General features: G+C 45.5%; 3 protein-coding genes across 13 annotated transcripts in view; 1 reads left to right on the forward strand and 2 right to left on the reverse strand.

The window, feature by feature from the left end:
* Positions 1-1,248, reverse strand: part of NUB1 (negative regulator of ubiquitin like proteins 1) — a 32,326-nt gene extending 31,078 nt beyond the window's left edge. For 2 of the 5 annotated variants that reach the window (XM_053265453.1, XM_053265455.1), the window contains exon 1: positions 933-1,248. Coding sequence is in view for 1 of the 5 variants with exons in the window: in XM_053265452.1 (XP_053121427.1) it covers positions 656-840 (185 nt within the window). In the remaining 4 variants the exon portion in view is untranslated. Of the gene's footprint in view, positions 1-655; positions 905-932 lie in introns of those variants that run through there. The other 3 variants (XM_053265452.1, XM_053265457.1, XM_053265454.1) reach the window with 2 other exon arrangements.
* A 535-nt stretch (positions 1,249-1,783) lies between these two features.
* Positions 1,784-25,238, reverse strand: C6H9orf152 (chromosome 6 C9orf152 homolog). 3 transcript variants are annotated; one of them, XM_053265470.1, is made up of 3 exons: positions 24,756-25,238; positions 16,305-16,442; positions 1,784-4,936 (listed from the first exon to the last, which is right to left on the reverse strand). In XM_053265470.1, the coding sequence occupies exons 2-3, from the start codon at positions 16,387-16,389 to the stop codon at positions 4,392-4,394; spliced, it is 630 nt and encodes a 209-aa protein (XP_053121445.1). In that variant the 5' UTR covers positions 16,390-16,442; positions 24,756-25,238; the 3' UTR covers positions 1,784-4,391. The 3 variants fall into 3 exon arrangements, with proteins under 3 accessions (XP_053121445.1, XP_053121443.1, XP_053121442.1); XM_053265468.1 differs by having other exon boundaries at positions 24,542-24,787; XM_053265467.1 differs by lacking the exon at positions 24,756-25,238 and having other exon boundaries at positions 16,305-18,070.
* XYLB (xylulokinase) overlaps positions 24,379-26,239 on the forward strand; it is a 154,621-nt gene continuing 152,760 nt past the window's right edge. For 2 of the 5 annotated variants that reach the window (XM_053265459.1, XM_053265460.1), the window contains exon 1: positions 24,750-24,979. In XM_053265459.1, coding sequence (XP_053121434.1) covers positions 24,920-24,979 — 60 coding nt within the window. In that variant the 5' untranslated portion in view covers positions 24,750-24,919. Of the gene's footprint in view, positions 24,538-24,749; positions 24,980-25,619; positions 25,879-26,239 lie in introns of those variants that run through there. The other 3 variants (XM_053265461.1, XM_053265458.1, XM_053265462.1) reach the window with 3 other exon arrangements.

Here is a 26,239-nt window from a genome sequence, read left to right on the forward strand (position 1 = left end):
CTTCCTCCCAAATGAGGCAGATCTCCGGCCTCTGCACACAAGCGCGCGTGAGGAGCTCTTTCACCGCTTTCTCTCCTGCCTGCTTCCAGCGCACCAGCCCCAACTTCACCTGTCATCGTTTGGGAGGCGGGCAGAGCTCTCACCGCCATCCCCGCTCCGCTGCCACACAGCAGCAGCCACCCACCACCACCACCAGGTAAGCATGCCTGGCAGCAGCTGGCTCCACAAGGCCTGGCTGCATTCTTGCTACTTGGGATGAAGTCCCACCCCAGCTGCCCTCCCCCCAGCCCCAATTTCAGCCAACACAGAAACCCTATTATATATATATATATATATATATATATATATATATATATATATACACACACACACACACACACACTCCCCTCTATAGAGAAAAAAAGAAAGATCCCTAAGGTACCACAAGACTAAAAGAAGGGAAACCTAGCTTCAAAGCTCTACTCTACCAGGAACCTACACGGGTGCCCTTGAGCCAGGCACCCGACCTACCTCTAAGGGTTGTTGTGTGGATAAAGCGTTGGGGGGGGGGAGGAGAATCCTGGAAAAATGACCAACAAGGGCACCTGCTTCTCAGAAGAGACTTTTAGGAATGGAGGATTACTGGAAGGGTTAGGGAAACTGAGCAGAGAGGCACCTTTTAGAAGTGGTGATTCTCTCTCTTTTATTAGCAACCGGCCGTCTCCATCCCCAGCACAGCATCCCTCCAGTGGTTGTTGCCGGTGTCTGTCTCATGAAACGGACTGGGAGCCATTTCATTTGTTTATCTCTCTCTCTATGCAAACCGCTCTGAGGACTTTTGTTGGAAAGCGACATATGCATAAATATTCGTCCAGGAAGGGAGCAGTTGAAGCGGGCCGGCTCCTCCCCGCCCTCGCTTTCCACCCCCCCCCGCCCCCCGGCAGGGCACTCACCTGCGCGCTCCGCTCCCTCGGCCTCTGCTGCCCGCCCCGCGCCCAGCTCAGGGGCCCAACGGCGGGCGGCGCGCGCTGGAGAAGGAGCCGTTTGTTTACCTCGCGGCGTTCGACGCGGGGGCGACGCCACCTGCCCGGCCGCGCTGAGCACGGCTGAGCTTGCTGACTGTCAACAACCAAACGAAAGAGGGAGATTCCGAGGGGGAGGGGCGCAGTCACGTGGCCGCGAGGGGCACACCGCCCCTGAGGCTGCGGAAGGAGCCGGCGCCATCTTGGTCCCTCCTTCGGGGGCGGGAGGAGTCGCGCTCCCCTCCCCGCCACCACAGGGCGGAGCCAGCGGCGCTACGCCCTCGACGGAGGAGCCGACGTGACCCATGACGATGGCCGCGAGGAGGGAGGGACGCGCGCGCGCCAGGACGGATTCGGCAGCCCCGCCCCCCGCGAACCCGCCATAAGGCACATCCGCTCTGAAAGCGGGGAGGGAGGTTCGCGAAAGGTCTCTTCTTCAAGTTCTGAAGCAAGCCCCACTGTGTCCCGCAGGCTACTTGCGAGTGAGCGTTGCTAGAGTGGCAGCCTGAGCCGAGAAAAGAGAGAGAGTGTGTGTATCAGGGGTGGCCCACCTGAGTCTCTCCAGTTGCTGGACTACAACACTGTGGCTGGGGATGATGGGAATTGTAGTCCAACAGCTCAAGAGCCTCAGGTTGGCCCTCCCTGGTAGGATGTGCGCGTATACCTACCTATCCATCTTTTAGAGTTTGTTGGAAATAAAGTCGTAATGACCTACAGATAACCAAATTTTGCACACACAATCTTGCCACTGAAATAAGCTGAATGCACTTTATACACCAGAATATGCTTGGGTAAAGATTTAATTTTTAAAATTTTTAAGAATAAATTCTGAATATAATTATATCTTGTTCTCAACAGCTTTTTAACACTCAATCAGATCAATAATTCCAAAATGACATCATGCCCAAGAAAAGCAGATCTTTCTCAGATTAAAATTCACTATGATTTAAATTTACCATACATGGCGCATTCAATAAAATGCATGTTTGAAATCCTACAGATTTCAAACTTTTACTTCCTTTTTGCAAGCACATTAATATAGATCTATATCTAATTTCTTGAACTCTCCTATACTGTAAGCAATAAAAAATGACTTTGCTGTCAATGACGGGCCTCACCTACTACTTGGCCAACAATAATTCCATCATTTTCATTATATTTTCTCCTGCCAGGGCTCTTGCCTTTAATGCTTGGTGCAGAAAAGTAGCCATGTGAATCTGTTGTAACAAGAATGAAAACACTAACAAATGTATAAGTTTGTGTGATACACCAGGGAGCTGTGTTAAAAGGAGGAATTCTCAGCTTTATGGCTAAGATCAAGTTTCTCACAACAAATGCTGGAATAGACAGAGCTCCACCTGCTGAATTTTTGCTTGAGATGCAGCACCTATTAAAAAGTAGGCACAGGAGCACAACATGCATTTCTGATGTTCCTTTCAAGCTCTTCAGGAAAGTGATATATATTTTTGGTCATGTTATTCTGTACAATGCTATGTATGTTGATGGAATAATAGACCTGGAAAAAGGAATGTCAACCTGCTGTGTGAAGTAGAGACCTTTTGTCCAAATCCCCACTGAAAGTGCAGTGTGAAACAGCAACGGATCATGTGGTGAAGCACAATCTGCACCACAGTTCCTTGTAAATTTGTGCAGATGTGATTATGTGCAGATGTGATTATGGCAGATGTGATTATGGCAGGCTACTACAGCCATAGTCACAGGCTACTAAGTGGTCATCTGAATATTCAAGTGAGCAGTGTAATGTCTGAAGTGACACATAGAAAATGTGGCAACTTTCATGACTATAAATGTTTTTTAAAGTCACAGTAGCAGCCATTATGATCTTTCATGTGCCCCTACTTCAGGCATTAACTTATATATGGAAAAATGTAAGTAAAAGCTTTCAAAAAAATCTAAGAAGCAAGATCATGCAAAAAAGGAAAACAGCTGATCTGGATGCAAGGTAACAGTCCTCCTAATTTAATTTGATTTTTTTTTAAAGCAACATTTCCATGAAATGAAGAATCATGCTATTTGCTCATTAATTTAATGATGAAAAAAAGCAGATGTACTCTTTGACTTGAAGGTGACTGAAATGGAAAATGTAGGTAGAGAATGTATTTTGATATTTAACTTAATCATGGGAATGACAGTTTAAGGAGTGCCACCTGAAAGATTCATTCACTGATTTCAGAAAGTACATAGGGAAAATACACACCATTTGTTTCAATAAAAGTATTGCCAGACTTATCCTTGTCAATCATGTTAATATTGTTCTAAAATTGGCATCACATATTACTGGTTCAATTAGCGGATTAAATCAGCTCAGCTCAATTATACCACTTCATCAATCATTTTTGGAAATGCAGATCCTTGTGATAGGCATTTTTACTGCTTCAAGGTATAACAGCAATTTAATTCTGGTTCCTAAAAAGTAGATACATCTGTACCTGAAAGGACATAAAGGGTATGTACAGGAGCACTTGGGGTTTGTTGGTCCAGGGATTCCAGATTTAGGAACAAGAATTACCCAGCTGGATCACATCAAAGGTGCATCTAATCCACCATTCTGTTTTCTAAAACAGCTTGGCAAATAAATAAATCTTCATAATCTTTCCTTTGTGTTGTTGATAGTTGTGAAGTTATGAATTTTGCATAGCCATATCATTTTCTGCACAATGAACCTCCAGATTTTTTTTAAATGTTGGTCTGGACACAGGTAAGTCCAAACAAATTTTAAGCAATCACTTCTTAGCAAGCGAATCAAAATTATTTGCTGTTAGAACTATTTCACAGTTTCTCCTATTCCAGGGTCAGCTGAACCCAATAGGCAATAGAGAAGAAAACTGTCTGGGGTGGCAGGATTCCAGAGGCTCAAAGCTAGTAAGGAAAATAATCTGGGGAACACAATCCCCACAACGTATGGACTAACGTGTGCGGGTGATTGTGCCTTCCTATTTTCCTGTTTTCAACTCCCCTTTTCCTCTTTCCATACAAGTGGAGTGCAGTCTGTTCCCTTCAGAATGGGAAAATGGGCTGGCTTGGGAACACCCCTGAGGAAGTAGGGGTATACAATAGGCAGAGTATGGGGAGAGCAAATTAAAAAAATGTGCTTGAAGAAGCAAAGTACTGTAGCTTGAAATGGTTTTGCCTTTCACATGAGCATCTATGGCCTCTCTTTGGTCACACAGAAGCCCACATGGAGAAACAGCATGACCTGAATTGTACACTGATTCAGCCACAGCAACTCTTGGGATCTGGGTAGCTGGAAAAGTTCCACTTTGTTCACATACAGTTATGGCCACATATGTGGCTGGCGTATGTAATTGCTCATGTATAGAGGAACATGGCTAGCATAGAATGGACTCTTAGCTTTGTTCCTTACTGTTCTCATTGTGAAACATATAATCCAAGTCTTCTTGCAGCTTCAGAAATCCTGGGAGTTTTTTTTTGAGGGAAAGGATAATAGGGTAGTTTACTGGATGATGGTGCAAATTTTGAGGCTGAAATTTGTGAGTGTGTCCAGACTGGTGATGTAACTGATGTCAAAGCAGAACTGGAACTGTCTGTCACCTCAGCAGGGCTTGATTTTTCCTGTTCACTCAGTAAGTGGATGGACTGTTCTGTTCCTGTTACTAATTCCTTACATGACATCATACTCTCTTCCTGAGACAGTATTTTGCTGTCTGTGCTAGTCTCTTCAGTCTTCTTTTGGATAACATTACAAGGTGATTTCTGATGCTCTCCTTGTTCAAGACGGTGGATTCCCAGATGTATACGCCATGGTGAACTTTCTTCTACATTGCAACTGCAGGGCAATTCAAGGTGGACCTCTCTAATGGGAATGTGTTCTTTAAATGCTTTTGCTTTCCTAGTTTTCTTGTTAATTAAAACAGCATTGACCATGGATTCCCCGGGAACTGTTCCATTCTCACCTGTGAATAAAGTGTGTCCATATTATTACAAGTGGCAAAAATGCAAGTATAATTAGGCTGCTTGTATTTTGGACTGTTGGGGTTATGGTGGAAAGGAATTAGATGCTTAGTTTTTGAAAAATCATAATATGTCAAGTGGCAGGCTGGTAAACAGAGCAGTTGGAAATGCACCCATCCCTAGAATACAAGCTGCTCCACCTTATATGTATCACAAATGAATCCATATTTAGCTTAGGCCTAAGCAAGCTAATGTCCTTCTTAGCCAATGTTTTCTCTGTAGGCCAAGGAAGACAATTTTGTAGAATCTGATAGATTTCCTCCCTGAACTCTCTCTGTGAGACAAAGTAAAGATGGTACATAAGAGTTGTGTAGTGGCGAACTCTATGATCCACAAGGTCCTCAGTTTGAGTTCCACCTGTACCATAACTGGACAATGAAATCACAGCTGTTGTAAAAGATTTCACTACTCAAAACACTGTAATGATCTTAGGATTTTACCTTTCTCCTCATCTTGGCCAAGCAGAGCAGGAGATAGGAAGGAGTAAAAATAAAAGTATATTCCAAATCCTAACCTTAAAATGCATTATTATCCTCAAAATCTCTAGCAGAAAAATGGCTAAGTGTAAAAAGACTTTTGGGGTTTTGCAAAGGAGAACATCCTGTTGGATTGTACCCAGTGATAATTATTGGAAGGGGGTCACCATTTGGATTTTCCACCTCAAACACCAAAATGGTTGTGCTTATTGCTCCACACACTTCCTCTGCTTCCGTTTCTCACTGTGATATCCTATCTGCTGCCCTTTCTTGGATACTTAGAGCCATGTCTGCCTGCACCAAAATTAGGACTCGGCTTTGCAAAAGAAATCTGAATAATGTGTGACACGCACCACCATATTTGTGCCCCCAAAGCAAATTAAAGGATGAACCTTCCTTCTGCCTTTGGCAGTCTCTAATCAACTGGAGTGTTCTCAACCAAGGTGCCCTGAGGTTCCCCTACTCCCCACCCCACTTTATACTGAGATAAAGGCAGAATGAGGGACAGGAAGATGAATAGTGGATTATCTGCTTTAAAAAGAAGAGAGGATGAATGGCTACTCTGATTTAGTTTGTTCTCTGCAGGATCAATCCCCAAACTTTGTCAGTGAAGGGTGCTTCCACACCTGCCACTTTCTCTAGAACTGACACCATTCATTCACTTGGGTATTTCAGAAAAACAGACCATGTCAATGCAAAACAGCTGAATCTCTGCTTACCTTGTTTTCCTCCCACTTTAAGACCTGGTTTGTGGCTGTTTTCCTGATCTTTGATACAATTGCAGCACCATCCTTTTATTCATGAAATGGCAAGGCCCTATGGACCTGGCACAGAGAGTCATCTGTGAGGAAGTCAGTAAGGTGGTGATGAAGACCAGCCTTTCTGCATGGCTTGCACTACACTTCTTGGTTGGATTGCTAACTGAGCAAAGAGGCATATTTTAAAAGTGGTGCTTCTCTTTATTTAGTAGGGGGAGAGCAACTGGCCCTATCCATCCCCGGCACAGCATCCCTCCAGTGGCTGTTGCTGGTGGCTGTCTTATGTCTTTTTTAGACTGTGAGCTCTTTGGAGACAAGGAGCCATCTTATTTATTGATGTGTAAAACTGCTTTGGAAGCTTTAGTTGAAAAGCAGTATATAAATATTGGTTGTATTACCTGTCCTACACTCACGGAGCCTCTTTGAGAAAAGGTGAAACTTCCATAGATCAGTTATTTGAGAGAGGAAGTGGAGGATTAGATTCTTCTCTTCCCCAACAAACAACTGATCAGCAGGATTTTAATTTGCACTGACTGTACATCTGTCATTGCACATCCTTCAGTGGGGTCCCCACTGAATAAAAGCGGTTCTTTTCTGCCCACATTGCTTCCAAAAATCCACATCCAGTGGAGTTGTCTAGGGTTGTGAGGGGCTAGTTTATGCCCCCCTCCCTGTCTCCCCCACAGCTCTGTCTCTCTGCCCCTATAGAGAGGGGGCTATAACAAGCTTCTTCCCAATCAGGGTGTGTGTGTCTCCTCATGAGTTACCTTGGTGCGGATCTGGACTGTGACTCACTATCAGGGAAACGGGGTTAGCAGAGTGCTTGCTTCGCTAACCTTGTTTAAGGGGAGGGCTACTTTGGCAGGCTTTTGATAGTCGCCGTTGAACCACCAAGCTTGCCCGTTGTTCTCATGATGGGGGAGAACCAGGCTGAGCTCCCTTAGCCTGGTCCCCCCCCCCAATCGTGAGAAGAGCCTCAATGTTTTCCTTGCTATGAGCCCCACTGCCCACTGAGATCATCAGAGAGCTTCCTTTGTAGTTGCCACTGGCTCCTCTGGTGGCTACTCAGGGACAGGCCTTCTTTGTTGCTGCCCCGAGACTTTGGAAAGTGCTCTCTGCTAAAATAAGAGCCCCACCCGATCTCTGACAACTTTTTAAAAGTCCCCAAAGACTCATTTGTTCACGCAAGCTTTTTAACTTGACTGGGGTTATGTGAGGTAGTCTTCAAATCTGGGAAATAAAAATAAGTGAGGTGCTTGCACACTCCATAGCAATTGCTTGAGCTTCCCTAGCAACACTCACCCTGCTGCACTACATCAAGAACTAAAGTCATTTCTCCTAATATGAGGTGAGCTTCCTTATGTAGAAATGAACAGCTGTGGAACGGAAACCCCTCCTTGACAGACAGCACACATTTAGTTTCCGTCTTGATTAGGCTGGAAAGCAGAATGCCAACTATATACTAAATAGGCGAATGCTACAGGTATTTCGGCTTTAACTTGTACTGATGAACCGTGTACAAACTCATGAGCTGGGAGCTTATAGGGCTAGATCCAGGAACTCATAGCTCTGTGCACAGCTGCCTCATGTGGTAAGCCACCAGGGTTTTATGAGGCATTTTAATGAGGTATTTTTGCCCTACAACATTATATAAATGTGCTGCAGGAAGTGAGGGAGTGAAAGGGATTATTAAGGAGGATATGGAGGTTGCAGAGAAGCTAAATGAGTTATTTGCGTTCGTCTTCATGGTAGAGGATACTGAGCCTGTTCCTGAACCAGGCTTTTCGAGGATGGAGGCTAAAAAACTGAGTCAGATAGAAGTGACGAGAGATGATGTTCTAAACTGTCTGGAAAAACTGAAAACGAACAAATTGCCAGGGTCAGATGGCATCCATCCAAGAGTCCTCAAAGAACTCAAATGTGAAATTGCCAACCTCCTTGCTAAAATATATAACTTATCTCTGCAATCGGGCTCTGTACCAGAGGACTGGAAAGTAACAAATGTAACACCAATTTTCAAAAAGGGATCCAGGGGCGATTTGGGAAATTACAGGCTGGTTAGCTTAATGTCCATTCCAGGCAAATTGATGGAAAGCATCCTCAAGGATAAAATTGTAAAGCACATAGAAGAACAGGCCCTGCTGGGAGTGAGCCAGCATGGCTTCCGCAAAGGTAAATCTTGCCTCACCAACCTTTTGGACTTCTTTGAGAGTGTCAACAAGTGTGTGGATAAAGGTGATCCAGTTGACATAGTCTACCTGGGCATGCAAAAAGCTTTTGACAAAGTTCCTCATCAAAGACTCCTGAGGAAACTTAGCAGTCATGGGATAAGGGGACAAGTATATGTGTGGATTGCTAACTGGTTGAAAGACAGGAAACAGAGAGTAGGTATAAATGGAGAGGTTTCACAATGGAGGGAAGTAAGAAGTGGGGTCCCCCAGGGATCTGTACTGGGTCCAGTGATTTTTAATTTATTCATAAATGATCTAGACGTAGGGCTAAGCAGTGAGGTAGCCAAATTTGCAGATGATACCAAACTCTTTCGGGTAGTGAAATCCAAAACGGATTGTGAAGAGCTCCAAAAGGATCTCTCCAAACTGGGAGAGTGGGTGACAAAATGGGAAACGTGGTTCAATATTGACAAGTGTAAAGTGATGTACATTGGGATTAAAAACCCCAACTTCAAGTATACATTGATGGGATATGAGCTGTCAGTGTCTGAGCAGGAGAGGGATCTTGGGGTCATGGTGGACAGCTCCTTGAAAGTGTCGACTCAATGTGTGGCAGCTGTGACAAAGGCCAATTCCATGCTAGGGATCATTAGGAAGGGGATTGAAAATAAAATGGCTATTATTATAATGCCCCTATACAAAACTATGGTGCTGCCACCCCTGGAGTACTGCATATAATTCTGGTCACCACATCTAAAAAAGGACATTATAGAACTGGAAAAGGTGCAGAAGAGGACAACCAAGATGACCAGGGGCCTAGAGCACCTTTCTTACGAGGCAAGGCTACAACACCTGGGGCTTTTAGTTTAGAAAAAAGATGACTGCGGGGAGACATGATAGAGGTCTATAATATCATGCAAATTCTTCTCCCTCTCACATAACACTAGAACCAGGGGTCATCCTATGAAATTGATTGCCACAAAATCTAGGACCCACAAACGGAAGTTCTTTTTCACACAATGTATAATCAACTTGTGGAATTCTCTGCCACAAGATGTGGTGACAGCCAATAACCTGGATGGCTTTAAGAAGGGTTTGGATAACTCCATGGAGGAGAGGTCTATCATTGGCTACTGGTTGGAGGACTAAAGGCCATCTCCAGCCTCAAAGGCAGGATGCCTCTGAGTACCAGTTGCAGGGGAGTAACAGCAGGAGAGAGGGCATGCCCTGAACTCCTGCCTGTGGCTTCCAGTGGCATCTGGTGGGCCACTGTGCGAAACAGGACGCTGGACTAGATGGGCCTTGGGCCTGTTCCAGCAGGGCTGTTCTTATGAAAGTAGCTGTATTTTTCCGTTGTAAGGAGCCTTGCCCCACATTTTATTTAGTTCTTTGCACCCCACCCCTTGCTTGCTCCATCCCCTGCCTTGGGGAGAGAAACAAACAGGCAGGGAGAAATCTCGGCACCCCACACCTCCCTCCTCCTCTGCTTGCTCCCAACATAACTGGAGCTTCTCAACACAGAAAGGGGGGGGGGGAGGAGATCAGAGAGGTTTTGTTGTTGTTGTTCCACTGGGGTTCTTTTGTGCATTCCCCTTTTAATTTGCTACTTTGGCCAGAGACTCATACTGCTGCAGCTGAGCAGATTTCTGAATATAACCCTTTCTCGTGCACTTTTTACTGAAGAGGAAGCCCATTGAACTAAATCATTTACTTCTGTATAATCCAACTTGCTTAAGTGCTTCCCCATCTCTTACAACTTTTAAAAAGGCAGTCAAGAGACATTTGTTCACCCAGGCTTTTAATTGGATACTGTTTTAATTGTCTGATTATTTTTAATAGTTTTAACGTTGTTTTAAATTTTAAATTGTTCCAATGTTTTAATTTTTATTTGTTGTTTTTATTGTTTCATTGTAAACTGCCCAGAGACTTGTGTTTTGGGCAGTATACAAATATGTTAAATAAATAAATAATAAATACTATACAAGGCAAAGGGCAGGGAGAGAGAACAGTCACTTACTTAAAAGGAGGCCCACTGAACTGAATCATGATTCATTTACTTCTGTGCAATCCCACAGCCCTCACTGGAGGAGCGTTCACCTCATCTCCACCTCTTCCCTACTATTTATTTATTTATCTGGAGGTGCTCCACTATCATCCTCTCTCCTCAGGAGAAGGCCCAGCAGGAGGGAAGCAGTGAGGGTGAAGGTGGAGAGGAGAAAGCCACAAGGCTCCCCGGCCCTAGTGAGGCTCTGCCAGGGGCAGGCCCATCCTTAGGGCGGGGCAACTGGTGAGATCACCCCGGGCCCCGCATTTGGAGGGGCCCCACAGTGGTAGTGCCATGGCGCCGGTGCCCTGGATGGGCAACGAGCGGTGAGCAGCCTGCTCCACTCGCCCGCCTTGGCTGCCAGCAGCACGGCAGAGAGCACGGTCACCGCCATGTGTGCAGGGGGCAGCAGTGGTGGCCAGTGAGAGGTGAAGGTCTTGCTCCGTGCCCACGTGCCCACTTCAGCTCTGGGGTGTGTGTGTGTGTGTGTGTGTGTGTGGCGGGGTGAGTGGCAGCGGTGGCTGACCAGGAGAGAGATCTTGGAATGGTGGTGGACAGCTCAGTGAGTGGCAGCTGTGAAAAAAGTTAATTCCATGCTAGGAATCATTAGGAGGGGGATTGAAAATAAAAATGCCAATATTGTAATGCCCTTATACAAATCTATGGTGCGGCCATATCTGGAGTACTGCGTACAGCTTTGGTCACCATATCTTAAGAAGGATATTGTAGAACTGAAAAAGGTGCAGAGGAGGGCAACCAAGATGATCAGGGGCCTGGAGCACCTTCCTTATGAGGCTAGGCTACAGCATCTGGAGCTCTTTACCTTGGAAAAGAGGCGACTAAGGGGAGACATGATTGCAGTGTATAAAATTATGCACGGAGTGGAGAGAGTAGACAGAGAGAATTTTTTCTCCCTCTCTCACAACACTAGAACCAGGGTTCACCCCATGAAACTGAAGGTTGGGAAATTTAGGACCAACAAGCGGAAATACTTTTCCACACAGTGCATAATTAATCTATGGAATTCTTTGCCATGGGATGTGGTGATGGCCACCAGCTTGGATGGTTTTAAAAGGGGCTCAGACAGATTCATGGAGGACAGGTCTATCAATGGCTACTAGTCTGGTGGCTGTGGGCCACCTCCAGCCTCAGAGGCACGATGCCTCTCAATACCAGTTGCAGGGGAGCAACAGCAGGAGAGAGGGCATGCACATTCCTCTTGCCTGTGGGCTTCCCAGCGGCACCTGGTGGGCCACTTTGTGAAAGAGGATACTGGACTAGATGGGCCTTGGGCCTGATCCAGCAGGGCTGTTCTTATGAGCTGCCTGCTTTGCTCAGTGAGGCTGCCCGCATGCTCACTTCAGCTCGGGGCGGGTGTGTGTATGTGGCAGTGGTCAGCAAGCGGCAGGCAGCCTGCTCTGCGAGGCTGCCCGCCTTGTCTCTAGGAGGGAGCGGTGGTGACCAGCCAGTGGTGAGCAGCCTGCACACCCGCCTCAGCTTGGGGGGGGGGAGGCAGTGGTGGCCAATGAGCAGCAAGGAGCCTTCTCCGCTTGGCTCTGGGTGGGAGCAGCAGCCAGAGAGCAGCAAGGAGCCTGCTCCACTTGGTGAGGCTGTCTGCATGCTCAGGAGCTGAGGGGCTGCTGGCCGCCACTGCCCCCATGGAAAAGAACACCCACCCAGGCATGCCAGTTCCTCTCTTCCCGCTTCCGGGCTCGCCACAGGATTTCCTTTTGCTCTCCCATTAAAAAAATTTTTTTTTGAAAAAACCCCACATCACACACACTCGACGACTCTATTGGCCCCAATGGAGCAGGAGGAGGGGCAGATAAATGCATTTCAAGGAGAATATGGACACTCTTGCCTGGAAAATACGTTTCAGGGGATGGAAAATATGAATGGCCACCAGCTTACAACAAAGCATTAAACAACCTTTTACACTCGTTTTGAAACCGTTACACTATTCCATCACAGTTTGCAACGCATTAACTGTTGCAAATCTCGTAGTCTGGAAAACACCAGGCAAAAACTTTTCCTCTTTTTCATTGAGAACTTTATATTATAATCTGGCTTTTCAACTCCAGGTGCCTAGTTTGCATATTATGTAAATTGGCTTGAAGATAATTTTTGAGCAGAATAATGACTGCACGTTTTGCTCCATAACTCCGCTTCTAGAAGGGCTAGGGCTTAATTTTTTTGTTTTTAAATGAAAGCTGAAATCCAGGTGCATCTGGGTGGGCTAAGCAATCTGGGTGAGATGCTTAAAATCCGGGTGAAATCTGGAATTTCAGGGGGCATGGCAACTCTAATTATAATATCCTTCGTGGATGTGCTAACTTTTCCTTTGATCAGCTTTTCCTCAGGCCTAGGAGCTGCCCATCATTGTACTTTAGGAGGCCTGAACAAGTTGGTTAGGAAGGTACATGATGACACAATGTGATAACCAGCAATCTAAAGTAACACATTCTCTCCTAGTTATATATTAAAATTTAGAATCTGGCTCAGCAATGTGTTGTTTTCACATGGGTGCCTTTCACTGTAACATTCAGTAAAACTTCAAGGTGAACCCTAGCCAGAAGCCAAGTTATTAAAGCAATTCTTTCTTGTTTCTAGCACATTTTAGTTAATTTTTAAATATAATCTCATTTTACCAGGGTTTTTTTTAAAGCACATAGACAATTTAGGAAGAGTAGAATGTCAGCACTTCCTCTGTTAAGTGGCGCAGCAGGGAAATGCTTCACTAACAAGCAGAAGGTTGCTGGTTCAAATCCCCAATGGTACCTATATTGGGCAGCAGCGATATAGGAAGATGCTGAAAGGCATCATCCATACTGCGTGGGAGGAGGCAATGGTAAACCCCTCCTGTATTCTACAGAAGAAAACCACAGGGCTCTGTGGGCGCCAGGGGTCGAAATTGACTTGTTGGCACACTTTGCTTAGAAACGTCAGCAACAGTTCAATCCTACGCACGCTGACTCATACGCAAGGCCTTATGAGATCAATGGGGCTCATTCCCAAGGAAGTATGTGTAAGACTGTGGCCTAAAACAGTTAAATACTGCAGATATATTGTTACACTGATGGGTTCTAAGATAATACCTTGGGATAATGTTTCAATTCAACAGCTACAAAACAGCCCATATTAGATCGGTAGTTGATACGGCCAAACGTAGTATTGTAGCCATTTTGAAATTCTTTTGGTCCCAGGGAGGGAACTAAATTCCCACTGCCATTAAACTTTATAAGGCTAAAGTGATCCCCCAACTCCTTTATGGGACACAATTGGGACCGTATACCAACTTTAAAGATTTGGAAAAAATTCAAACCGGTTTTTTAAGAACTATATTTGGTATACCCAACTGTGTTTCCAGTTCGGTGATATGCATGGAGGCGGGCATACTTAAATTGGAAACCAGGGCTTGGCTCCTAAGGATATTTTATTGGATTAAACTTCATCTGCATCCGTTAGGGCTAATTTCAAAGATTCTTGTGGCTGAGCCTCAGGCATCTTGGTCTTGCCAAATGATAGATAAACTTTGCCAATGTGGCCTATCACCCACTCTATTACTAGAGAGCTGTGAGAATACAGCCCGCAGTTTAGTTTAGTACGACAGAGATTGGTTGACATAGACATTCAGGAAGATAAGGCTTGTTTACCACCTTTTTATAAACAAGTATATGCTAAGACGGATCTTGTCCCAGCAACGTATTTATTTACGATCACCTTGAGTAAATTCAGATGGACCTTCTCCAGGGCCAGGTTCAATGCTTTCCCATCTGCAAAGCTTTATGGGAAATATCTGAAACTATTATATGAAGAACAGAAATGCTCCTGTGGAAAGGCGATCAAAACCACGGCCCACATGCTTTTAAAGTGTTCAATATATCAAAACTTGAGATCTCAATTAATCAGCCCACTGATAAAAGATATGATAAGATATTTCCCCTGCTAACTGGGCAAAGAGGCACCTTTTACCGTGGTGATTCTCTTTATTTAGCAGGGGGAGAGTAACTGGCCCTATCCACTCCCAGCACAGTACTTCCAGTGACTGTTGCTGGTGTGTGTCTTATGTTTCTTTTCAGAATGTGAGCCCTTTGGGGACAGGGATCCATCTTATTTGTTTGTTATTTCTCTTTGTAAACTGCCCTGAGCCATTTTTGGAAGGGCGGTATAGAAATTGAATTATTATTAATAATAATAATAATAATAATAATAATAATAATAATATGAGGGGACAACCTGAGGATCTTGTTGTAGCATATTTATTAGCAGATAAAGAAGCAACTATTTCATATGTTGTAGCTAAATTTTGTTATGTGGTCACCAGATTAAGAACTTCAAAAGAATAGAATACAGTTTTGGGTTCCTTAGTGTTAATTTTAAATTATGTATATACACTTACACCTTTCCAATGCCGTTATTTTATATTATTTTTATGTGCAATTATTATTATTCTAAAGCCGTTATCCATTTATGTGTAATTGATTTTCTATTAATATTTTTCTTTTTAACTATGTAAAGATTTTTATTTCTCTTTTGGTCAAAGACCGTAAATAAAGTATGATGAATATTTGCTTAGAAAATGACATTTAATGAAAAAGAATGCGAGCAGAATGATGAGATCCTCCTATCCACATTTACTTGGAAGTAGGCCCTGCTGAGTTCATGGATGCTCACTCCCAAGTAACTGTACTAAAGCTCCCAGCCTTAAAGTTATACAAACCTTTCCCAGCCACAATAGTAGCTGTCCAATAATTGACGTCTTAAATGCTTTTACCAGGATCAGCTAATTCAATAAAATATAATACCTTCCTTTCTGTATGTGCCTCACTTTCTGGAAACACCAGAATTCCCTCTGCATAATGGTCTTGATTCAGAGAAACTTAATCCCATAAATGAACTTATTACGATCACTAATCAGACAGACGAGCAAACCGGTAATACATTTAGATTAGAATTCTATCATACAGTACACACCAACACAGTAGCCATTTTATGGTGGCATCTAGGAGATAGAGCCAGAAGTTAACAGTTGGTGGATCTTGACAACAGCCGCATAAGATTTGGCAACATGGTGTGATAGAAAATAGCAGGTGTGACTAACCTCCATTTAGTGCTGGAAACTGCTCTGGTAACTACTGCCTTTTTAATTTTCAATATATGGGGAACAGCTGTTATTTCTGTCTCAGGAGTGCTTTGTGTGACCTGAAATCTAGTTGGCACCCAGCATAGTTGAATTTAATTTAAAAACTGCAGACTTTCAGGCATTCCCATCATGCCCAGCCTGTTTTCTTCTCTGTCCCCACTCCTTCTGTTATTTTGCTTAATGTCCAACCTAAGAAGATTTCTGGAGAACTCACAAGCTTGCTCACTACTTTGACATTTTAGTTGATCCTAACAAAGAATTACTCTACTGTGTGGTTTTCTCTAGATTTAAACTGGAGTGTGCTATGAGAAGTCCCACATTTGATAAGCAATTTACAGAGTGCATTGTTTTAAGAGTCATTTATCCTCCAACAAACGTGAAATAATTTTTAATCCTTAGCTTCCTGGTTTGTTAACCATTAAGACTACATACAGGGACATGAAAACAATCCTAGAGAGTTAGCTGTGTTAGTCTGTTACAGAAAACACAATAAAAAAGGAGTCTTGTGACATCTGGAAGGCCAACAGACATATAGTATGCTACAATAAATCTTCTTGCCTTTAAGGTGCCACGAGTCTCTTCTTATGAAAACCTCTTTTGTACTTTCTTTTCAGTTGTGTGCAAATGCATAATGTCATTTTAAATCAATGAAGATGAAGTCCAATGAAGTTTCATGGACCCTTGATTTTGAGTGTTAGTCTACAAGTCTAGAACATACCTGTTTTAAATACAATAATGTGTGTCTGCAGCTTCTGCTTCTTCTTCAGGTAGCCGTATTGCTCTTCAAGTACGCTTACGTCCATCTTGGTTGGCTGCCCAGAACAGTCTGAGGTTTGTTGCTTTGATGGATGAGTCACTAAGAAAATACCACTTGTATATTTATAAGCCTTCACTATTTGTTCCCATAAGAAAGACAAAATCAGGCAGAAGCAAGGCATTTCCTTCATTATGTTTGCCAAAAAGCAAAATATGTTGGTAACATCTGAAATAGTCACAAACAAGGCAATGGCTTCCTTGCATTGATTGGATTCCCTTCAGTACCTGTGCAGAGCTGCTGATTTCAATCAAGTGAAATATCACTTTGCTTCAAATACATCCAGTGTGTCCTGAACCTCTGAATGCAGACTTAATAAAAAGAACTGTTCAACTGGAACTGGTGTTGACTTAAGGCCAAACACATGAACCCTTGCCAAAACCTACAATGAAATACAAAACCTCATTTAACACAGCCAGGGACACAAAAGGCTGGGAGATGCTGGTTGATGCAGCAATTGTAATTTTTAAAAGCTACACTGTTACATGTTGGCAGTATTTCACTTTGGATGTGATTATACTTAATTTCCCCTCATTTATTTTATATTTTATTATTGTGGTAAACTCTGTGAGAACTATTGTGCTTATTTCCCCCTAATTAAGATGTTTATTCATCTGTCTTTCCTGAATATTAGGCATAGTCTTTATTTCGGTCTTTGATAAGCATAACAGCAAAATGAACAAAAAACAGTTAAGACAATCGAGTCCTACTAAGTAACTACTCCTTCCCTTACTGAAGGAGTTACACTGGCTGCCAATATGTTTCTGGGCAAAATACAAGGTGCTGGTTATAATCTATAAAGCCTTAAACAGCTTGGGCCCTGGGTATTTAAGAGTACATCTTCTTCGTTATGAACCCCGCCACCCATTGAGATTATCAGGAGAGGTCCATCTGCATTTGCCACCGGCTTGTCTGGTGGCTACTCAGGGATGGGCTTTCTCCACTGCTGCCCCAAGGCTTTGGCATACGCTCCCTAGTGTAATAAGAGCCTCCCCATCTCCGACAGCTTTTAAAAAGTCTTTAAAGATGCACCTGTTTACCCAGGCTTTTAATTAATATTGTTTTAATGGGTTTTAATGTTGTAACCTGGTTTTCAGGGTTTTAAAATCATTCTGATTGTTTTAACTGCTGTTTTATGATGTTTTAATTGTTAACGTTGTTCTACACTGTTTTATAATCTCTATTTTAATTGTTAATTGATTTTAATGTTTTTGTTTTAATGTATACTGCCCTTTTTGGAAGGGTGGTACGGTATAAAAATTGAACGAATGAACGAATAAATAATAAAATAAATAAGAGATCTCTATAAAATCACCTAAAAACATAGTATAGTGAATAGAAGAAGCTAAAAGTTAAGACTATGAACATAAAACTATATGTAAAAGTTAATCAACACTGGTATCAGAATGATACTGAGTATAAAGGGGGCAAGACAGCCAAATTGTGTGTCTCATACAGAACGGTGTTAAATCTCATTCCATATTGTATTCTATACTATGTATGGCATCAGCATATCCAACAAGTGGACGCAACATACATACAGGTGCTAAAGTGTTCAGTTCTTATGAAACTCTAAACAAATTTTGCTAGCTATGAGGCAGAACTTGGCCACGTTATAGCATCTAAGTCATTCTGATCAGTCAAGAGGAAATTAAGATAAAAAGAATCAGTACAGCCTGGATATGCACTAATATATCGAGAGATAAGCTTATGCCGAATGTCACGATAGTACTGACAGTACAAGAGCTTTCCTGAATATTAAAGTGACTGATAGTAAAATAACAAAGAGGTGTGTAGATGCAGGTGTGGTCATACATTACTTCCTCTTTGTCCACAAGCACGTTTCAGCTGTGGTGTAATTACTGCTGATTCACACCAATTTCATTCTTGCCTTACTGAACAGAATGGATGGTACAAAACCTCATTTGACATCATTACAAGAGCCCAAATTAGAATGGAAGATGAAGTATCCCAGGTTTACTAGACCAGCCCTGGGAAACTGGATACTGAGGGGTGAAAGAAATTTCACTTTTGGGCCTTGGCCATGTAAATAGTAACTTCAGTTTGATAAAGGACTTTCATTCCTTAAAACTCTTCAACATCTGTACCACACATTTTTAGGATTGTGCTACAGTCATCTGAAAGATATGGTACAAAACAGAAGGGATTGTACCACTTAAGAATGCAGGTGGAGGAATCACATTTTTTAATGTCTTCCCATATCAGAAAAATCCCTGAACAGTATCTCAGGGAAAGAGGATTAGGTTTTCCCCCTGACATGCCAGTTTCTTGTATACTCAGAACTTTAAACATATAAATCTCCACCTGCAATCTGAAGTCATACAGGGAGGAAGGATTCTACCCCAAGGTTATTTTGAAGGTGGATGGACTATGACAGAGGAAAGGCCACAAGAAGAAATAGTATTTAACTAGCCAACAGAGTGCATCTGTGCACTCTTTGGGGCTGGCTGTTCCCCTCTCCCTCCTGCCCCACTCTCCCTCCCTCCCTACGCTCTTGCCCCATCTTCCCCTCCCTCCTGCCCCCTCCCCTCCCTCCCCACTCTCTCTTGCCCACCCTCCTGCCCCAGTCTCTCCCGCCCTCCCCTCCTCTTCTGCCCTCCCCCTCCCCTCTTGCCCTCCCCCCTGCTCCTCTTTCCTGCCCTTCCACTCTCCCCCCTGCCCCTCTCTCTTGCCTTCCCTCCTGCCCCACTCTCTCTTCCCCCTCCCCCACGCTCTCTTGCCCTCCCCCCTCCCTCTTCCCCTCCCCTCCCTCCCTCACTCCTCCCCCTGCATTTTTTAAAGCTCTACTTACTGGGCCGCCACCACCGCACCTCCTCCCGGTTGGCGAACAGGAAAGTCCTGCCGCCCGGTTCCCTCCCACGGGCTCCTGGCCTCGGCAGCCGGTCCCGGCACTGCCTGGCCGAGAGCCACCTCCGCGGCCTGGCACCACCCGCGCCGAGTGCTCCTTTGTGGCCAGGCCCACCACACCAAGTGCCGCCTCCGCGGTCTGCCAGGCCCGCTGCCGCCGCTTGCCAGTCTCTGCAGCCGGCCTCCTTGTGGCCGGCCACCTCTCCTACCACCCCTACCTTTCACCCCAGTATCTGGGCCCGCCGCCATCTCGCCGCCATGGCCGGGCCCACGGCCACCGTTGCCGGGCTGGCCAACTGGGGCCGAGTACCAGTTCGGCGGCCCGCTGCTGGCCTCCACAGCCCCACGGCTTGCCTCCTCCAGTGCCAGCCAGTCCCAGGGCCAGCAGGGTGGCCCGCCGCCGCCATTGGCCTGCACCCCAGCCAATCAGATGGCTTGCCAGGACGCACATTCCATGGCACACCTAGGAGAAATATATATATATACACACACACACACACACACACACAATCTTAAACAATACTTCCCTGCTACCTCGACTTCTGAACTGTTTGCAGTATGCCCTGCTATTACCTTTCCTACAGTGCTCTGTCCACTATAGAGACTATTTGCACTATAGGAGGCCATTGACAAGAATTATTAGATATTTCAACATGATTTCACTGAACAGAAATCTTGGGAGTGGGTATGGATGAATGAGCCTTGCACATTCCTTTTCTTAAAACATGTGAACACTACAGAAGAATGGTGTATCTTCTGAATAATCCCCAGAAAAGCACATAATGCTTGCTTTTGTTCATGTAATTTTGAACAGTGTGTCACCCAACCCTCTCTCCACTGCCTTCATCTCATGAATAGGCCAGAAAAGTGATGCTTCCCCCACAGGGTTTGGCCTCTGTTTTCCTGTCTACAAAATAAGAGAATTTTAAACTTGTGGAGTCAGAAGAAGCATTCATTACAATAATGTATTTTAACTTGTTTGATTAGAAGGTATGTGACTGCTGATATTGCACCCTATCAAAGAGCGAAGTGAAAAGGCTTGGGTTTGTATTGGATGGCTTCTAATCAATAAGTCAACATAATTTTCAAGCAGAGTATGATAAGGCTCCTGTGCATAACAAAAAGACCTAGTGGACCTGTTATTTTATTGTTAGCTTTGTTATCTACATCACAGTATAGTACTGCTGACCCATTTTCTTTGAGCCAAAGGACACCACGGTCAAACTTGCTAGGACCCTAAGGTATGGACATGAAGCAATGAGGGAACCTAGCTTGGGGGATTTCTGCCTAGTATGCAGCCATTGGTGGTGCAATATCTCTGCAGCAAAGAAGTTGTCCAAATGACTTCACACATCCAATGTTGGGCTTTCCCCCCTCAATACTACTCGATCCCTGCCACACAGACAAGTCATCTCTATCACTGTATCTCCACATTGGGGAAAAGGTGTGCCTGTTTAATTTCTACCTGACATGCAAGAATTAAAGTCACAGGAGCTTTGGATAGTGATTATAAACCAGAAGGTGTCCAGTTTTGATCTCACTATAGTTACAAGCTAGATGGGGCTACCTTAGGAAAGCAACTTGGGGCCAAACTTGATCCGATGTTAGTCATGTCATTTAGCGTTATGTGTTTGATTTCTGTTTCTTAAATAGTAGCAGTGTGGAGTCCTGGGGCCGCTGTTCCCTCTAACAGGGATTCCCAGATGTTGTGGACTACAACTCCCAGAATCCCCAACTGCAATGACTTTTGCTTGGGGATTCTGGGAGTTGTAGTCAACAACATCTGGGAATCCCTGTTAGAGGAAACAATGACTGGGATGTCAGCGAGGGCGAAGGTAAGCCTCAACCCTTTCTGCTGCAGTCCCCATCCAGTTTAGGGCATCTTGTGGCTACTATTTGCTTTGGAAGCTTCCCTCCCAGGGCAAGCAATAGCATCAGGATCCCCAATCCAACTCGGAATTGCAGCAAAGGGAAAGGATGAAAGGTTCTCTCCACTGTTGTTATGGTCCTGATCAGTGGCATAGCGAGGATGCTTGTGGCCCCAATTTATTAGATTGTAAACCTGTGTTGTGTTTTTAATTTTTGTACACTGCTTACAGAATGTTTAGATGTCATATAAATAAAAGAATTGAACAAATCCATCTCTCCTTGAATAGGCCAGTTATTTATTTATTTATTTATTTAACTGACCTATATGAGGAGAAATTGATTTGGGTAATTATTTTATCCTAAAAAAGAAGAGTACTGTATATGCATTAGGGTACACTTATGAAAAGTGCCACCATATGGTGAAAGACTAGGAGTCTATTTTGGGTAGCAGTGCCATTTCAGGTTTTAGTACATGTGCAAAATTCACAGCAAACCTCAAAGGCTCGTGGATAAAGCCAACATTAAATTGCCCCCCCAAAACCAACAACCAAGGCAGCAGCATATTTGAAGAGCATTCGATTTGGCTGCTTTTGATACTTTGTAACAATCAGAGGCACCAGTGCAGAGATACAGAAATAATTACATAGAGGATAAAACACAGGGTTAAGGGCATCCCCCGCTTAACAGGGCTGTCAATTTGTAAGTGGAAGAGGGGAGGCAAAGTCAGCACTAGGCAGGATCCTGTGTGTGGGGTGGTGGTGGTAGGGTAGGGTTGTCATATTCAAGTTCTCCAAATCTAGGCACACTAATTGGCACATTATGCAAATTAGCTTGTAAATAATTCACATGTTATATAAATTATGCAAATTAACTGATGCACTGACCAGACGCCTTGTATTTGCTCTGGATCTCTACCAACAACAGCTGAGAAGGATCTCTTTACTTTACCATTTACCTGAACATTAAACACCCAGACTTTATATTCCAACATCCCCTAATATACAAGTTCAGTCTTAACCTTGTCTAATAAGCTGTGTGTAGTGCTGTCATGGATTCATCACCAACTGCAGACTACCACCCCACTCCATTTTCCAGTACCTGAATATGCTATTTACTGGTGAAGGTGATGTTACCAGATAAGATTGGTGAAGATACCAAATCAAAGCTTATGCTGAGGAACAGTACCAAGTACATTTTCATCATCACTGAATTCTACAATTGACCCTACAAAACTGGCGCTAGGGATTCAGGCTTTCATGCGTGAGCCTTGTCATGGTCACCATTTACATCCTGAGATAAGAATATAAAATGTAACTCCAAAATAACTCCTTTTGATTTAGAATACTAACGTAGGCTGGAAAAGAGTAGGGGGCAGGGAGAATTCATGGTGGCTTAGAGGAAAATTTAAAACACCCCCCCAAACAAAACAATATCTATAGAAAACATATAGTTTATGATATTTTAAAGTTTTATTTATGATAATTTTAATCTGTTTATATGAATTTTTAGGTTTTGGTTGTTTGATTGGATTGTAAGCCACCCTGAGATTTTAAAAAGTGTGGTATAGAAATGAAATAAATAAATAACTACACGAAGTTTGAGATATTAATAGCAGCAATAGAACAATAGAGCCTTGATGCTGCTGCCCAGAACAAAATTCATTCCGCATACAGATAAAAAAAATTAGAGAGAACACTGCTCCCAAGTGCCGTATAGAGATACCCACTGCTGACAAAAAACAAAGAGGCTATGCTCCTGCGCTACGCTGATGACACCACTCTGGGCTGCTATGAAGGCCTTGGAAATGATATTTAGATGCCTGATGTGTCTACATCTACAAAGATTAGAATTGTTCGGACAATGGTTTTCCCCGTGACACCCTATGGATGCGAAAGTTGGACTCTGAAGAAGCAAGATAGAAAAAACATTGACACTTTTGAACTTTGGTGCTGGAGAAGACTTTTGAGGATACCATGGACAGCCAGGAAAACAAACAAATGGATCATAGAACAAATCAATCCAGAATTTTCACTCGAGGCACAAATGACCAGGCTCAAACTATCATACTTCGGAAACATTATGCGAAGACCCAGCTCCTTTGAGAAGTCCACAATGCTGGGGAAAATTGAAGGAAAGAGAAGACGACCAGCAGCAAGGTGGATGGACTCGATTACGACAGCAATGAATGCCCCACTGAGAGACCTTAAAGGTCAAGTTGATCATCCTGGAGAGAATCTATCTATGTGGTCGTTAAGAGTCGACACCGACTCGACGGCACTTAATCAATCAATCAAATTCTCACAATGGGAAAAAACTGGGCTGGGGCCCAGCCCAGTTTTCTCCCATCGTGAGAACTACTGGGTTCACAGGCGAGCCCGGTGGTTCTCTGGTGGCTAGGCCGCCAAATAAGCCCTTCCCTTAAACGAGGTTAGCAGAGTGACCCTGTTTTCCCCATCGTGAGTTGTTACAGCACAGCTCTGCGTTACCTTGCGAGGAGGCCCCCACTAGGGGGCTAAAACGAGCCTCTCGGTGTTGGGGAGGAGGTGTCTCCCGAGGATGCCCTGTGCACTCGCGCAGGGCATCCTGGGACTTCCGGTGGCTGGGCGGCCCCCCGATCCCTGCAGCCCCTACTGGCTCCATGATGGAGCTGTTAGTTGTGTGGGTGGCTGATCTGGCTGCCCAGCAACAAGTGGCTGCTTGTTTGCAGGGAGAGCAGGCTAAGCCCGCTCTCCCCACAGAACCCTCCCAGGCTCAACACATGGATCGTGTTTGGCAATCTTCCTCGGGTGAGGGGGTTACTTATTTTGAACCTCTCCCTGCCAGCCTTTCCTGCTTCACCTGCCTTTCTCCAAGTCCACTGGTGGAACAGAATAGTGACATTTTGCTCCTTATCTCTGCTTTTACAAGGGCTAGAGCTTAGCTGTTTTGTTTTTTAATGGAAGCAGGGAATCTAGGCAAGCTAACCGGCTAAAGCGGCATTGGGGAATGTGCTTAAAATCTGCTAAATACCCAGAAATCTGGAGGAGATGTCAACCTTATGGAGGCGGGGGGGGGGACCAAAAGGGACAAAGTCCAATAGGTTCTGGAGCAGAGTTTCTCAACGTGTGGGTCCCCAGATGTAATTGGACTTCAACTCCCATAATTCCCAACCAAAGGCCACTGGGGCTGGGGATTATGAGAGTTGAAGTCCAATAACATCTGGGGACCCACACGTTGAGAAACCCTGAGGGTCAGAAGGTGGAGTCAGGAAAAAGAATATAAGGCAAAAGAAAACAAGCTGCCACCTGGCTGATTCAAACCTTGGAGAAGCCGCTGCCAGTCTGGGTAGACAATACGGAGCTGCTAGAGACAGACCAATGGTCTGACTCAGTATCAAGCAACCTCCTATGTTCCTAAGAAGGTACCTGACTGAGATGGCAGCCAAAAATACCCAATGGGCGAATGCATCGGCCCCCGACGAGGGAGGCCTGGCCCCGCTGATCCTTCCACGGGGCCCCTGGCGTCGGAGGTGGGCTCGGGCTCAGCAGCAGCCGGGCCCGTGTGTGTGCGAGCCCAGGAAGGCGGGTCGCTGCTGCACGGAGGGGCAGGGAAGGAGGGAGGGCAAGCTAATATACCAACCCGAGGCTGCACAGGTCAGGGGCTGGCTGGCCGCGGAGAGGAGGGGAAGAGGCCGCCCTCGCCGTGTGAGAAGCGGCGGGTTCCTCCTTCCTCGCCTGGCCGCCCACGACTAGACACGAGGAGGAGGAGGAGGAGGAAGAGCGAGGAGCCCTCCTCAGGCCGCCATGGCCGCTGCTGCGCCAGCCGAGCCCTGCTACTTGGGGTGGGACTTCAGCACTCAGCAGGTATCCCCCCGCATAGGAGCGGCGGCGGCAGCAGGGCCGAGAAAGCCCCGTCCCCGCCTCCCTCCCACGCTGCGAAGGGCCAGGCGAGCCGCCGCTGACGCTGCCACTCCAGCTCAGCTGCCTTGTCCTCAGAGACGGGCAGGAATGTTGTCTAAGGCGGCGGGGCGGGTGGTGGTCTGAAGTGGCAGGCGCTTCTTCTAGGCCGCTCGCCTTACACAGGCCTGGGCTGGTGCGCAAGCGCGGGGTCCTCCTCAGCAGGGCTGGTGTGGGCGCTGTTGGACTACAACTCCCGCCCCGCCCTCCCCAGCAGCCTCGGGGCGGGCCTTTGGTCACTGGGGCTGGGAATGATGGGAGTTGTAGTCCAGTAACACCGGGGAATCCGCAGCGCGGCTGCTGGGCGCTCCTGGGGGCAGTCTGAGGCTGCGGCTGAGCGGTTCCTCTCCTTCCCCGAGGCTTTGTCAGGAGGCCTGAAGGAAGCCTGCGTCCTAAAGTGCAGCCCAGCTTCTCGGCGCGAGCCCTTTTGGGCGAAACTGTCGGCGAGATCTGCCGCAAGCCTGCATTAAGAGCCCTTCCAGCAGGGCGGCCCCTATAGGGGCTCGGTCAGGACAAACGCGGTGCATGGAGTCCCAGCGATGTGAAGCAGCGGCAGTGTGCAGATTCCCGCCTGGAGCCTCCCTGTCTCCACCACCAGCCCTGGAGCACAGGCAGCCCCTTCCCTGCAGCAGCAGCAGCAGCAGCAGCAGCAGCAACAATTGCACGCGGTTGCAGCAGGCCCTGAGCGGCATGCATGCTCTGCTTGGCTGTGCACAGTGGAGGTTCTCACTGGCCCGCACTCCTCTCTGAGCAAGCCCGAGAGAAAAGCAGCGCGACTGGAGCTGACCCTGCAAGCAGCCGTCGGGGTGAGGGTGGGGGCTCGACGGGGCCAAAGGGCAGCTGCTGCTCTGGGAGCCACATTCGGGGGCCAGGAGCCCTGGGGACAGGGAGGGAGACCTCGGTCAGGAATCTCTCCCCTCCTGCTGCTAGCGTGGGGCTTGGGCCAAATGTCCTGGTTTCAGAGGCGTATCTAGGGAAAACGGCGCCGGGGCAAGCACTGAAATTGTGCTCCCCCCCCACGTCCCCCCAACATACATCTGACTGACACACATGTTTCAGAAAACTTTTATTTTAAAAATTTAAAAAATTACAAAAATTACCAAAAATTTCAAAATACATTACATACTTAGGTTTTTCCTCACAACAACCCTGTGAAGTTGGCTTGTA

Source organism: Hemicordylus capensis, chromosome 6, assembly GCF_027244095.1.
Source record: "Hemicordylus capensis ecotype Gifberg chromosome 6, rHemCap1.1.pri, whole genome shotgun sequence".
Lineage (NCBI taxonomy): Eukaryota > Metazoa > Chordata > Lepidosauria > Squamata > Cordylidae > Hemicordylus > Hemicordylus capensis.

Coding starts and splice junctions, on each gene's coding strand:
- C6H9orf152 (XM_053265467.1), bottom strand. CDS start 16,533: ATGAAGGAAATGCCTTGCTTCTGCCTGATTTTGTCTTTCTTATGGGAA. Junction 4,937..16,304: donor CATTATTGTATTTAAAACAG/GTATGTTCTAGA, acceptor CTTTATTCACAG/GTGAGAATGGAACAGTTCCC.